The sequence below is a fragment of the Amblyomma americanum genome, unplaced genomic scaffold (assembly GCF_052857255.1).
Source record: "Amblyomma americanum isolate KBUSLIRL-KWMA unplaced genomic scaffold, ASM5285725v1 scaffold_12, whole genome shotgun sequence".
In the NCBI taxonomy this organism is placed as follows: Eukaryota; Metazoa; Arthropoda; class Arachnida; order Ixodida; family Ixodidae; genus Amblyomma; species Amblyomma americanum.
The window spans coordinates 2,618,902-2,632,439 of NW_027526484.1; the positions used below are offsets into that span (position 1 = coordinate 2,618,902).

The 13,538-nt window shown below is 50.3% G+C and overlaps 1 protein-coding gene across 1 annotated transcript; it reads right to left on the reverse strand.

The window, feature by feature from the left end:
* Positions 1 to 1,037: 1,037 nt before the first annotated feature.
* Positions 1,038 to 10,528, reverse strand: LOC144111889 (N-acyl-phosphatidylethanolamine-hydrolyzing phospholipase D-like). Its single transcript, XM_077644917.1, has 4 exons — positions 10,079 to 10,528; positions 8,332 to 8,446; positions 1,837 to 1,921; positions 1,038 to 1,054 (listed from the first exon to the last, which is right to left on the reverse strand). The coding sequence occupies exons 1-4, from the start codon at positions 10,267 to 10,269 to the stop codon at positions 1,038 to 1,040; spliced, it is 408 nt and encodes a 135-aa protein (XP_077501043.1). The 5' UTR covers positions 10,270 to 10,528.
* Positions 10,529 to 13,538: the final 3,010 nt, after the last annotated feature.

Sequence of the window (13,538 nt, forward strand, 5' to 3'; positions counted from 1 at the left end):
AAGAAAGCTTGTGAAGACTGGAATCACACAAATGTTAGCTGGTACTTTCTGTTACATTACGTGTTGTCACTACTGCCTGGAGATCGGCGCATTTAGGCCTTTGCCAATAGCAAAAGAATGGTTGAAGAAGATGTGTTTCCAACCACTTATCTTCTGAATCTGAGCACCTTTCTTACTGCCTGGTTTAATACGGAGTGTGTGAAAGCAGTTGTTGGTTTCTTTTCCATGTACAAGTGGTGTACTATTATTTCGAGCAGCACAAAAGGAAAACGGGGGCCACAAATCATTTTAAAATTAGGACGGAATTTGCTACATACTTTTGCAGCAATAGTGCTAGTGGACAGTATAAGGTTCTTTTGAATCTAAAGGTGTTGTAAACTTCTCTGGAAATGAAGTGCTGGTTTTTTCGTTTTTGTAAATAAAGAAGTCTCTTCGTTTTCTTTCTTTTTTTTTTCTGCTGAGATGATGAGTGAGGGATGTGGAAACTCTTGCAAACATGGGAAAGTTTCAGTTAGAGAAAGGAGTCAGCAAGAGGAAGTTAATTAGAAAACACAACCTGAAGGGAGCATAACCTTTGAAGTACACATTTAACTATCACCGGCACTTCTCCGAAGCATATTTGCTAGTGGCCTGCCTGGCTGGCTCACTTCACCGGGTACCAAACAATTTGTGATTGCTCAAAAAAAAAGCAGTGTTTCACACAAGCTTATGTTAATGGGCAGGCCACTTTTGGAATCGAGCTGGGCACAAAAGAAAATGCTTAAAGTATTTGTCAAAAGCTGGACAATGCTGACTAGTTTCGGTGAAGTGGACAAAAGTACCTGGTGTAACAAATGGTTAGCTTTGCACTATAAAAGTAAGGAGAGCTTCAATTTCTAAGCAGTGACATTTAAGGGAGTGCATAAATGATTGCACAGACGATCTGGAACAGGTACTTATAAATACCACACTAAGTTAAGGCACGGAAAACACGACCGTAGGAAATCCACATTAAATAGTTTCACTCCTATGTGCATTAAGGGGGAATACTTCGCTTGTCAGCCGTGAAACATGGCTGCAAGGGAATCAAAAAAAGAAAAAAATTCTCAAAACTGCAGAGAGGCCGCTGTGACCCAAAAAAAGATTTCTTACAACCCCTTTCGCCCAGCAACGTCTGCAGTTAACAAGAATAAACAGTCACAACAACAATAACAACAGCAACAACAACTCTTCTCTCAACAATAAAGAGCCCCTTGCCCAATCGTAGTTTCGAGTGTCGGATGTCCCGAGGGGCACGGAATAATCACCCTGCTGAAGTGTAGTGCCTTCGTGAAACCAGGCTCTGTGTACCCACATGCATGCCATACAATAGCCAAACCGTTCCTCGAGGACAATGCTTCGAATCCGCTTCAAGGACCACTGTTTGCACACACTCACACAGGAACACAAACACACACAAATAAAAACAAACAAACAAGCAGCCAACAACATGGCTGCTGCTGGCTTGCGATATTTCCAGTCTCTGATCTTTCAGTGCAGTTGTTGCTTGCACCCGACGAAAATCAAGAGAGAAAAACAAGGCCACTCATGTAGTCGATGCTGACTGCTTGCATTTGGAGGTAAGTGCCGTCACCACTTGCGCTGTTGATGACAGCAGCAGTGCATCCCTTCTGCGTTGATGTCGCGGGCCACCGTTGATGTCAGCCTTGCTGCGACACACAGCCGAGGATCAAGCCACGGCCAGAAGGTTGAGGAAACAACCAAAAACATCGAAATCAGACACGCCCTAGCACGGTCGTCAGGGTAACACACGGGACGTTCGGTTCGAAGTCGTTGCGTGCAGCAGCCGCGACTCGCCGTGCTTCAACGTGAAGAACTCGCGGGGCGATATGCCGTGGCGATCGAGACTTTCGCGCAGTTTCACGGGAGGGTCGAGGTAGTACTGGAAAAGCACGAAAGGGAGGAAGGAGAAATAAAAAGAAAAATAATTAGTTTTCTTCCTCTAGAGTCTGCACACCCCAAAAAAAACTCCCAAACCTGTGGCTCTCTCCTGGAATGAAGGAGCAATGTAGATAGCTATAGTGTACCCCCCTACCACCACAAGTGTGTCGCATCAAGGTGCACATAGGTCACGTCCATTTGAACCACATGACCATACAGGATACTGTTCTCTGAGTTACCTACCCTTGCAGCACATCCTGATAGCGCACTCATTGGTTGGCAGGCTGATGTGAATCACTATATTGCATTGATCCAAAATTAAGTACCTGCGGCTCTAAGTGCCCCTTATCTTTTGATTGTATTACATCAGAAAAAGAACACATTCAACCTGAACATACCTTTATGCTAAACACCACTCCCCAATTCAAGTGTCCTCTATTAGGGGGGGAAAAAGTGCTTAAATTTGTTTATTGCCATCGCTTGTGGTACTTCATATTGCCACCTAGTGCTGCCAGGTGGCGCAAGCTGTCCGCGAAGACGATGAGGTTGCGATCGTGCTTTCGCGGATCGGCCGCCATTACCGTCTCCTCTTGCCGACTCCAGCTGTTGAAGCGTCTCTCCGTGAGAACTCCGTGACAATTTGGTGGAGGTGCTGGGTACGAGTATCCCATGCAAGAAACCCCTCCAGGGAGCCGTGCCGCCAGCCCTGCGCCGATTGACACCCCGGTACACCGCTTCAGCCGGAGGCTGCAGGGACTTTCACCGGAGCTTGGACCACTCGCGACAGTCATGATACCAGCCACCGGTATTCTCACGCAAGCTGCCGGTGCTACACCTGCCCACTATACCTTGCAGACCCCGCGGGTTCCCAAGGCCTTCCACGGGGACCTTTTCGAAGACGTGGAGGACTGGTTCCTTCACTTCGAGCGTGTGGCTGCTTATAACCAGTGGGACGACGCCGCGAAACTAAGAAACGTCTACTTTAGCCTAGAGGATGGCGCCCGCACGTGGTTTGAGAACCGTGAGGAAGTTCTAACTTCCTGGCGAGAGTTTCGCCGTCGCCTGCTGGAGGCCTACACCAGCGCGGATCGCCGCGAAAGAGCGGAGCGGGCAATCCAGTCCCGCGTCCAGCTACCGAACGAAAGCGTACAAATGTACGTCGAGGACATGACGCGGCTCTTCAGGAGAGCTGATCCTGCCATGCCTGAAGAGAAGAAACTTCGGCACTTAATGAGAGGCGTCAAAGAGCAGCTGTTCGCAGGCCTCGTGCGCAGCCCACCATCTACAGTTGCTGCATTTCTTTCGGAAGCCACAACGATGGAGAAGGTCCTGCAACAGCGTTGCGCCAGTTACGACCGGCCCGTGCATGCTGCTGCAGTCACATCATCGTTTGCCACCATCGGACAGCTTGCGCCACCTGGCAACACTAGGTGGGCCGATGTGTACGCGGGCAAGCTGACGGGCTTCTTCAGCGCGTTGGGCAATTTCATGAACATCGGGTGCGAGTTGGTCGTCATCGAGGCATGGTAGCATCGCGTCAAGCATGCTCTGGACTTCACGTCCATATACAAGACGAAAGGGAGTAAAGCGTGTAGTCTCCTGGAGGGCCGTGTTGTACGCAAATGTGACGTACGGTAGCACCTCATCCCAAGTTTTGTGCTGAACGTCTACGTACATTGACAGCATGTCCGCAATGGTCTTGTTTAAGCGTTCGGTTAGCCCATTGCTCTGCGGATGATAAGCTGTGGTCTTGCGATGGCTAGTGCAGCTCAACGTAAATATATGGTCGATTAGCTGCGCTGTAAACGCTGTGCCTCTGTCGGTAATAACGCACGAAGGGGCTCCGTGCCGCAAGACGATGTTTTGCATGAAAAAGTCGGCGACCTCTGAAGCTGTGGCACAGGGTATCGCCTTGGTCTCGGCGTAGCGAGTCAAATAGTCAGTAGCGACTATGATCCACTTGTTTCCTGAGAGTGACAACGGAAAAGGACCGAGAAGGTCCATTCCTATTTGATCGAACGGAGAGCGGGGTGTAGTAACGGGCTTGAGAAAACCCGCCGGCTTAAGCGGTGGCGTCTTCCGGCGCTGGCATTCACGGCAGCTTTTTACGTACCTTTGGACATCGTCCGAGAGTCCGGGCCAGTAGTACATGTTGCGTATCCTGGCGAGCGTCCGAGAAAAACCCAGATGGCCTGAAGTGGGCTCGTCGTGGCATGCCAATAAAATGTCGGCGCGAAGATCGGCCGGAAGTACCAGAAGGTAAGCTCTTTCTTGGCCTCTCGAGTTCTTCTTGTATAAGATACCTTCGCGCAAACAGAAAGAGCCGAGACGTCGAGCGAAGTGTCGTGGTAGAGGCATGGCGTGACCTTCAAGGTTGTCAATCAGCGGTCGGAGGTCCGTGTCAGCCCGCTGCCGGGCTATTATGTCCGATGCATTAAGTATACCGAGGAAACCGCTGTCGTCGTCGATTTCGGGACCGGAAGAGTCGAGTGGTGCACGCGACAGCGTGTCGGCGTCTTCGTGTTTACGGCCCGACTTATATACGATGGTAATGTCGAATTCTTGGAGCCGTAAACTCCAGCGGGCCAATCGTCCAGACGGGTCTCGCAAATTAGCCAGCCAGCATAGGCAGTGGTGGTCGGTTACGACTTTGAATGCGCGGCCGTAAAGGTAAGGGCGAAATTTCATGGTGGCCCATACGACAGCAAGGCATTCCTTCTCTGACGTAGAGTAATTGCGTTCGGCGCGGGAGAGAGTACGGCTAGCATAGGCTATAACTCTCTCAATGCCCTCTTGGTGTTGGACAAGGACAGCTCCAAGACCGATATTGCTGGCGTCGGTGTGGATCTCGGTGTCGGCCTCTTCGTCGAAGTGTGCAAGAACGGGAGATGTCTGAAGGCGTTGGCGGAGCGAAGAGAAAGCCGTCTCTTGGTCTATTGTCCAAACGAAGGAGGTGTTGCTCCTGGTGAGGCGCGTCAACGGCTCTGCAATCTTTGCGAAGTCCGCAATAAACCGTCGGTAATATGCACAGAGACCCAGAAAACGCTGGACAGCTTTCTTGTCAGTCGGAGTAGGAAAATTGGCGACGGCGGCTGTCTTGTCGGGGTCGGGTCGAACTCCGTCGGCGCTCACAACGTGACCGAGGAACCTGAGCTCTGTGTAACCGAAGTGGCACTTCTGGGGCTTCAGCGTAAGGTCAGCGGAATGGAGGGCTCTGAGGACAGTTCGCAGGCGCACGAGATGCTGTTCAAAAGTTTCTGAAAAAACGACAACGTCGTCCAGGTATACAAGACAACTTTGCCACTTGAGGCCGGTGAGGACAGTGTCCATCATCCGTTGAAACGTCGCTGGCGCAGAGCACAAGCCAAAAGGCAGCACTTTGAATTCATAGAGGCCATCTGGTGTAACGAAGGCAGTTTTTTCGCGGTCCCGTTCGTCCACTTCAATTTGCCAATAACCGCTCTTCAGGTCAATGGATGAAAAGTACTTAGCACGCCGTAATCTGTCCAGGGAGTCATCAATGCGGGGCAACGGGTAGACGTCCTTTTTAGTCACATTGTTTAATTTACGGTAGTCCACGCAGAATCGAAGTGTTCCATCCTTCTTTTTAACAAGGACAACAGGCGAAGACCACGGGCTTTGGGAAGGTTGAACTACACCGTCGTCAATCATCTCCTGAACTTGCTTTTGGATTACTTCCCGTTCTTTGGCGGAAACACGATAAGGCTGCTGGCGGATAGGGCGAGCGTCGTCATACGTAATGATCCGGTGTTGCGTTAGGGGCGTTTGACGAACTTTCGACGAAGAAGCGAAACACTGTTTATACTCCAATAGCAAGTGCTCTAAGGCCAGGCGCTTTCCTTCGGGGAGGTTGCAGTTGATGTCGACATTCGGAACAGATTGGTCGTCAGTGGCGCGCGATGATTGGTCGTCAGGGGCCGCTGCCGCGAACGCAAAGCAGACCGGAACATCCACAACCGCTTCAGCGGTAGCGATCGCAGTTCCAGAGAAAAGGTGCCGGTGCTCTGGAGAAAAATTTGTAACAAGGATCGCAGACCGGCCAGCGCGAATTGTTAGTAAGCTTCGAGCGGCGCAGATGCCTTGAGTCAGGAGGAGCGAATGATTAGCCTCGGCGACTGCTTCAGCGTCGTGCAACTCAGCACAGGCGACTTCAATCAAAACACTGCTACGGGGCGGAAGTGTGACGCTGTCGGCGAAAACGCGAAGTGCGGCACTGCGTTGGCAGGAGTTGTCGAGTTCGGCGGCTTGCTCTGTGGAAAACATGACGATTCGGTTGCGCAGATCGATAATTGCTCCATACTCCCGCAGAAAGTCGATGCCGAGGATTAGGTCCCGAGAACACTCGCCCAGGACGATGCAGCTGACGACGAACGTGGACTTGCTGATCTGAACGCGAGCAGTGCACATACCCTTGGGCGTAACCAGATGACCGCCGGCAGTTCGAAGGTGCGCGCCAGGCCAAGGGGTAATCACTTTTTTTCAGAATGGTCGCCAGTTGTCCACTTAAGATCGAATAATCGGCCCCGGTATCAACTAATGCGCTTACTCTGCGACCATCGATAAGAACGGGTATTTCTAAAGAAACGCGGTTTTTTAACTCTAGTGATGGCGTCGGCGGGTTTTTGTCGGATTGTAGCGGCGACGACGGGAGGTCTTCAGCACAGCGCCCCCCAGCGACCTCGCCCCCGAAGGTCGCGGGTTTCAGTTTTCCCGACGAGGACTTGGCGATCGGCCCGGTGCCGCTCGCGAGAAGCCGGGAGGTGTCGGGGAAGAGCGCCTCGGTGAGGGTGAGCGCGACTGCCGCTGCGCTCGGGATGGATTGCGCTGGTCCGCAAGGAATTCTTCAATTTCAGGGGGTCGTTCACCTTGACGGGGTCTCGGTGAGTCGGTGCGGAAGCCTTGGATGCCGATGCGTCGGTAATAACAATTTCGATAAAGATGACCTGGCTCTCCGCAGTGAAAACAGAGCGGTCGTCGGTTAGGTGTACGCCAAACGTCGGCCTTTCGGAGGGGTGCTCGACGATCCTCGAAGTACTGCACCGGTTGCACAGAGGGCCGCGGGGCTTGAGGCGTGGCGTGAATTGGTGGCGGCGAAGCGGGAGCCGGACGCCTTGCAACTTCGGCGTACGTCGGACGGTGGTAGTCCCCAGGCAGAGGTGGTACGTCGACCACAGGAACAGGGCCCCGGAACGCCTGTTGCACCTCCTCTCGTACAAGAGCGGAGATGGAACCGAGCGCAGGCTGCGACGGGCTACAAAATTTGTGAAGCTCTTCACGCACGATTGTGCGAATAAGTTCCTAATATGCCATATGGCAACAGGTTACATAGTCTGAATGCACATTTATTGTGCTGAAAATGGACTGGAGTAGGTGACAGCTATCCACCCTTGCGGTGTCTTGCTACTTGAGGACAGATTTTTGATGAACATCTCAATAAGCTAGTGTAATAACGCTTAAGATTAACAAGAAAGTAAATTTTATTGTGTTCATCTTAAAACATACTGCAGCAGTGCTTTAGTGGCTCGAGCATTTGCCTCGTATGTGGGAGGTGCGGGGTTCGATTCCCAGTGCCGCCGGGTATCCACCAGTGATACAATGGGTACAGGCTTTGCCCTGGCCTGGTGCTCGGATTAACTGGGGTAAAATGCATTTAAAACGGGTCTTTTGATCCCATCTTGAGTAGAAGAAAATACCTTGTGCCATGAAGGTCTTTGGCCAAAGCCACCCCAGCACCAGAAAAATTAATCATCATCATCATCGTCTTCTTGAAACACTTGAGGCATGAAAAAAAACTGCAATATAACTGCTGACATGTCGTTTTTTTGTCACTCCAGCTCTTGAACCAGGCCGGCCTAACCGTTGTAGTGAATTAAAACTATGCATCAGCAATAATTTTGCAGTTCTTTTCGTGTGTCATGTGACCTAAACACTCCCTACACGTCACAGCCATCGTTCGGTTGATGAAACTGAAACCAGAACAGCATCAAAAACAATTTCAATTATGGATTATTTTGTGGTCGTTGGTGAATACCATGTGTTGAACCACATATTCTAATGTCCACAGATCATTTGAAAAAAGAAAACATAACTGAAATTAGGTGTCTATGGTCCTCTAACTAATGCTTCAAACACTTGGAAGAATTTGGTTGTAAGGATGTGCTCGTAAACACTACCACACACAAAAAAAAGCTCCACTACAATTTATACAACACCGAACCTCATGTATTTTGTTTAGTTGTGGCATTGCAGCATGTGCTGAAATCAAGTGTGATGAATTAAACCTTATAGTGAGTACAGTGCCTGACAATGTGCCATCGGAGTGTCTGTTGTAACGAGCTTTCCAGATATCATGCTCATCGTACGAGGCAGTAATCTGAAAAACTGTCTTGCCTCATTGGCAAGCGTAAAGGTTCCCCAATGCACTGCCAGCGTGGCACGGCTGCGCACATCCTTGTGGATAAGAACTGCTTCCTCGGGGTTCACGTGCTGGTACTTCATGAACCACCTGCAACATGGCACAGGGCATGTGACCTCACAAGCAGCTGCTGCACTGACTGTAGTTTGCTGCTTTCTTTCGAGCACACTGCTGAATTTTGTTTCATCGTTTCTGAAAATTTTTAGCATAATTTTCTCTGCTTTGCAAATGCAGCCACTGCACAACGTTCCAAATGTTTCGAACTTGAGCCAAAGTCATATGTTTGTCGGACACTAGAGGAAATCAGCACTACGCATGTGAAGGTGACATAGGGTGGACCATGCTGAGATATGTGGGTGTTAGGCTGCAAAGACGTGGAGTGGGTATATAGCAGTTTACCACAAACTGTTCTGTTTCACACTGCACATTGGTGATTCTGAACCTTGAGATGATAATGGCTCTTATGATTTATTATGGAGCCCATCATCAGCAGCCTGACTAAGCCCACTGCAGGGCAAAGGCCTCTCCCATGTCTCTCCAATTAACCTGGTCCTGTGCCACCTGCGGCCATCGTGTTCCCGCAAACTGATGAAAGTATGAAATTCTAGAAAACATGGGCGTTCTCTGTGCTTTATTATGTTGTGTTGCATGTTCCTCTTGTTACAGTGAGTTAAGGATCGTGCAGCCATTGCAAGCACTGAAAGACAGTGCGGTCTGAGGGAACACGTGGCATCTTTTTCAGACGCTGCCTCCCCTGGGTGAGCTGAACGGGAGGGTTTGAATATGTAACAGGCTGTAACAGGATTTGAGCCCAGTACCTCCCACATACAATGCAAGCAGTTTTCTATTAAGCCATCAAAGAGCGCCTTCGTAAAAGCATGCATAGAGCTCATTGCTTATCATCCTGTACTTTTTCTTAACGATAGCGAACTGGCATAGCGCTGCTGTTTTTCTGCACAAACATAAATTAGTGGTGCTCGAGCCGGGTTTAGCGTTCTTAATTTTTGAATGTTCGGTACTCCAATTTTAGAATGCACCAGTTCTCTGGAGGAGAATCGCCTTCTGTTGATCTAGTTGGTATTGCATTGTTGGTTCTGGAAAGGACTGGAAAGAAAAAGGACTTTCTTTGGCTTCGTACATTGCCAGAACACACTTTAGAGGAGAGACGTAATCGAAGTTAATAGTTGTTTCATTTTAGCATTGCACTGCTTGCAGCACTTTTGACGTACACCTGAAAGTTGCAAAACCTTGCCAGAATGGGGCCACCAGTTGCATTTTTGCAGTCAGTCAGTGAGATTATGGTATGTTGCCGATGAGAAATTACATGATGATTGCTACTGCAATGTATTAATCTATGTGCTGTAAAGTGTTGAGACACCTGTTTCATAGCCAAAATAAGAAATGGTGCGTTCTGTCATAAGTTTTTGACATGGCGCATTCAGCTGGCATTTTAACCTCGCTTCTAGTGGTTTGTTGTGAACAGCACATATGTACAGGGGTGTCACAAGGACAGGGGCGGGAATGCATTTCGTTGCGCAGGAACAGAGTGCGAGTTTCAGCATGGCTTCTGCTCCATTGCCAGAAAAAGTTGTCGTGGAGTATAATTGTAGCAGTTCACACAAAAGATAATGTCACTGAAAGAGCTTTGCCAAGGGGAGGCAGTAGGTGAAGTAAAAAAAAACAATGGTGATAATTACGCAATTCTTGGCATGTACATCTCACCTGGGCTCATACGCTCCGATGGGAATAGCAGCCACATCGAAAGGCCCGTACGCCTGCCCAATTTGCTTGAAAACGTCACAGTAGCCTGTGTCGCCCGCAAAGTAAAACCGGTACTCGGGGCTGATGACACACCAGCCTCCCCACAGCACCTGCAGCAGAAAGAGAATCACACCAAGATAGTCGGTCAGCATTGTCGTTGGCCTGAAGAATCCTTACATTGGGTGCAGTTGTACACAGCCAGTTATGCATTTGGGGATCACGTTCTAGTCAAGCATAGTGTGAGCAACAATCACTGCAGCACTACATACAACAGATAAGGACACGGAAATGAGGGGCTCATTATGTCACATATGACGGAAGCCAACAGCCGCTCAAAACCAAGGAAAGCACGTGGGAATTATTTTTTTATTTGTTGTGTTGGTGAAGCGGAAATTAGCAGTGTAATCATTGCTTACCTGAATGATAATTGATTAGTAGAAATAAGAAGAGAAGACAACCACATGCTGCCAGTGGGATCCGAACCCATGACCTCTGCAGTCACGTGTGGTGATCTACTCTATGCTTTTTTTTGGTTTCAGTGGCTTTTGGCTTCCTTCAACACTGCATACAGGCTGGGAGATCAGACTAGTCTTCCTATTGATGTCAGACCATGCAGTGGACAGTGTTAACAGTTGAACATTGTTCTTTTAGGGTAACAGAATGGATTCGAAAGGAAAGAAAACGTAACCAGGAGTGGCAGAGAGTAGACATGGAGATGAGATAGGGGAAATGTCCTGGAATAGGGTGGCCCTGGGTGGTGAAATACAGGATTATTTGGAGATTATTGTGAGCAGCTTTGTCCTGCATTGAATGTAATTCGGCTGATAATGATCTTCTAGAAAAAAAAGGAGAGACATTGAAAGCAATTTTGTTTTATGAAACTGGTGAAAGTTGTTCACTTCCTTAGGGAGCTTTTATGTTTTCTGAGCTGCCATGTCACTGTTATTAGAGGAAATCAATGTTGGTAATGCATCAGTCGTTCCTGTATTGACGATATAATGCATTATAGCCTGCCAAGTGAGAACTTTTTTTCTCTACTCAGTGCTAACACAAATCATGACCTCAGTAACGCTGCTACTGGGGCTATTTGGGTTAGCGCTTTTGGTTATGCGCGCTGCTTGTGGCTACGATGAAGACAAAAAAGATGGAACAACGACAGCCCACTAAGTTTGGCACATTGTCTTAGTGGGTTTTTGTTCTTGTTTCATATTTTTGTTCTCTTCGTAACTACAAAGCAGCGCACAGGAACAAAGATCAATCTTTGATGATATTGTAACGGAAAACAGGGAGACACCAAAATATGTAACGGAAAACAGGGAGACAGGTCGCTAACCAGCAGAATACAGCAAGCAGCCAGCCAGCCAGCCAGCGCGAGACACTTCAACGTCTTCCAAGACACTTCAGCGCCACCTGAGAACACCAGGTGGCATTACTCCCCCTCCAAAAAAAAAAGAAAAACAAAAGCGGGGTTGCAGTATGGGCAGTGGAAAGAGAAAAAAAAAACAGCACAAGCACACAAAAATGTACAAGGGAGGTGGGCGAAGGTGTCCCACGCGAAAACTAGCAGAACACTGAGCGTACTATCCATTACCGCGTGAAGTAGGGTTTCATGCGGACAACGTGCACAACCTCAGAGCGGGGTGGACGACGCTGAGGCTGCACAGTCCCGTCAGGAAGAACTTCGTAGGTCACTTCGGTAACGCGGCGCAAAACTCGGTACGGTCCAAAGTAACGGCACATCAGTTTTTCAGACAAGCCTGGGCGGCGTACCGGGGTCCACACCCAAACTTGGTCTCCCGGATGGTATTCGACGTGCCGATGACGGAGGTTGTAGCGGCGTGCATCCGTGCCCTGCTGCCGCTGAATGTGAAGACGGGCACGTAGTTCTCGCTGTTGAGTCACCGAAAGGTCCGGGCTGATGTCAAGGGATGGGCGCACAGGAAACATTCAGAAACCTCCGCTAAGGGGTCGGCGAATGCGATGGCAGTAGCACGAAAAAGGTGCCGGGGCTCGTTAGAGAAGTTAGTCACCAGGAGCTCAGAGCAGCCGTCGCGGAGATGGATGAGACCTCGCGCTGAGCAGATGCCGTGGGTGAGCAAAAGGGACAGGTTGCCCTCTGCGACCGCTGTCCCTTCACGTAGTCCGTCGCAGTGAACACTCACAAAAACGCTGGCGCGTGGCGGAATCCAAACGCTCTCGGCGGATATTCTAAGGGCGGCGCGGCGTGGACAGTCCTCGGAGTAAACATCAGCTTTCTCGGTAGAAAATGTGACAGTGCGCTTTCGGAGGTCAATAATAGCTCCATACTCTCGGAGAAAATCAACGCCAAGGATACAGTCACGGGAGCAGTTCGGTAGAACTAGGCAGCTGACAACAAATGTGGAGCTGCGAATTTGGACTCTTGCTGTGCATAGGCCAAGCGGAGTTACGACATGTCCGCCAGCCGTGCGAATCTGCGTGCCGGACCATGGTGTCATTACTTTTTTAAGAAGCGCCGCTAGCTTTCCGCTTAAAATCGAGAAATCAGCGCCAGTGTCCACCAAAGCACTAACCTTATAGCCATCGAGAAGCACGGGTATATCCAACGAGAATCGATCTCCGAGTTCAGGTACTGCAGTCGTTGCCTTTAAATCGCGGTCGGTCGCTGTTCGCGTTGTCGGGGGGTCTTGTTCGTATCGATTGCCAGCGGCCTCGCCCCCTGAGGTCGCTCTCTTTAGTTTTCCCGGCGGGGACTTGGCGACCGTCTCTGCGCCATCCAGGAGGAGCTTTGGGGCTGTGGCGAAGGTCGGCGTGGTGATGGAGACCGAGACTGCCGCTGGGGAATTGTCGCCATGCGCTGCTGGGCTACGTAGTCCTCGATCTCCCGGGGTCGTTGACCTCTTGGTGGACGGGGCATGTCGATAGGGAACCCCTGCAGCCCAAGCTGTCGATACGGGCACTGGCGATACAGATGACCGGGTTCCCCGCAGTGAAAACAGAGACGCCGCCGATCCGGAGCACGCCACAGGTCCGTCTTCCGCTGGGGTGATCGTCGATTGTCGATGTAGTACGTGTCGGGGTGTGCGGAAAACAGCGAGCCTTGATTGGACGGAGGAAACTGCGCCGAAGAGGGCGCAGGACGTTGCAAGGCTTCAGCGTACGTTGGACGACGGCACTCCGTTGGTAAAGGCGGCGGGTCAACGGACGGGAACGAAGGTCTCAAGGCTTGAACCTCTTCGCGGACCAGGCTAGCGAGAGAGCCGGCCGTCGGCAGGGGAGCACCGAAAAGCGCCTGGAGCTCTTCGCGCACAACGGAGCGGATCAGGTCGCGGAGAAGACCAGGGTTAGCCCCGAAGGCAGGAAGCGGCTCTGTAAGTGAAGCGGCGAGTACCGGCCGGTCGTAGGTGGTAGACCGCCGCAAGAGCATCTTCTCCATCGTGAC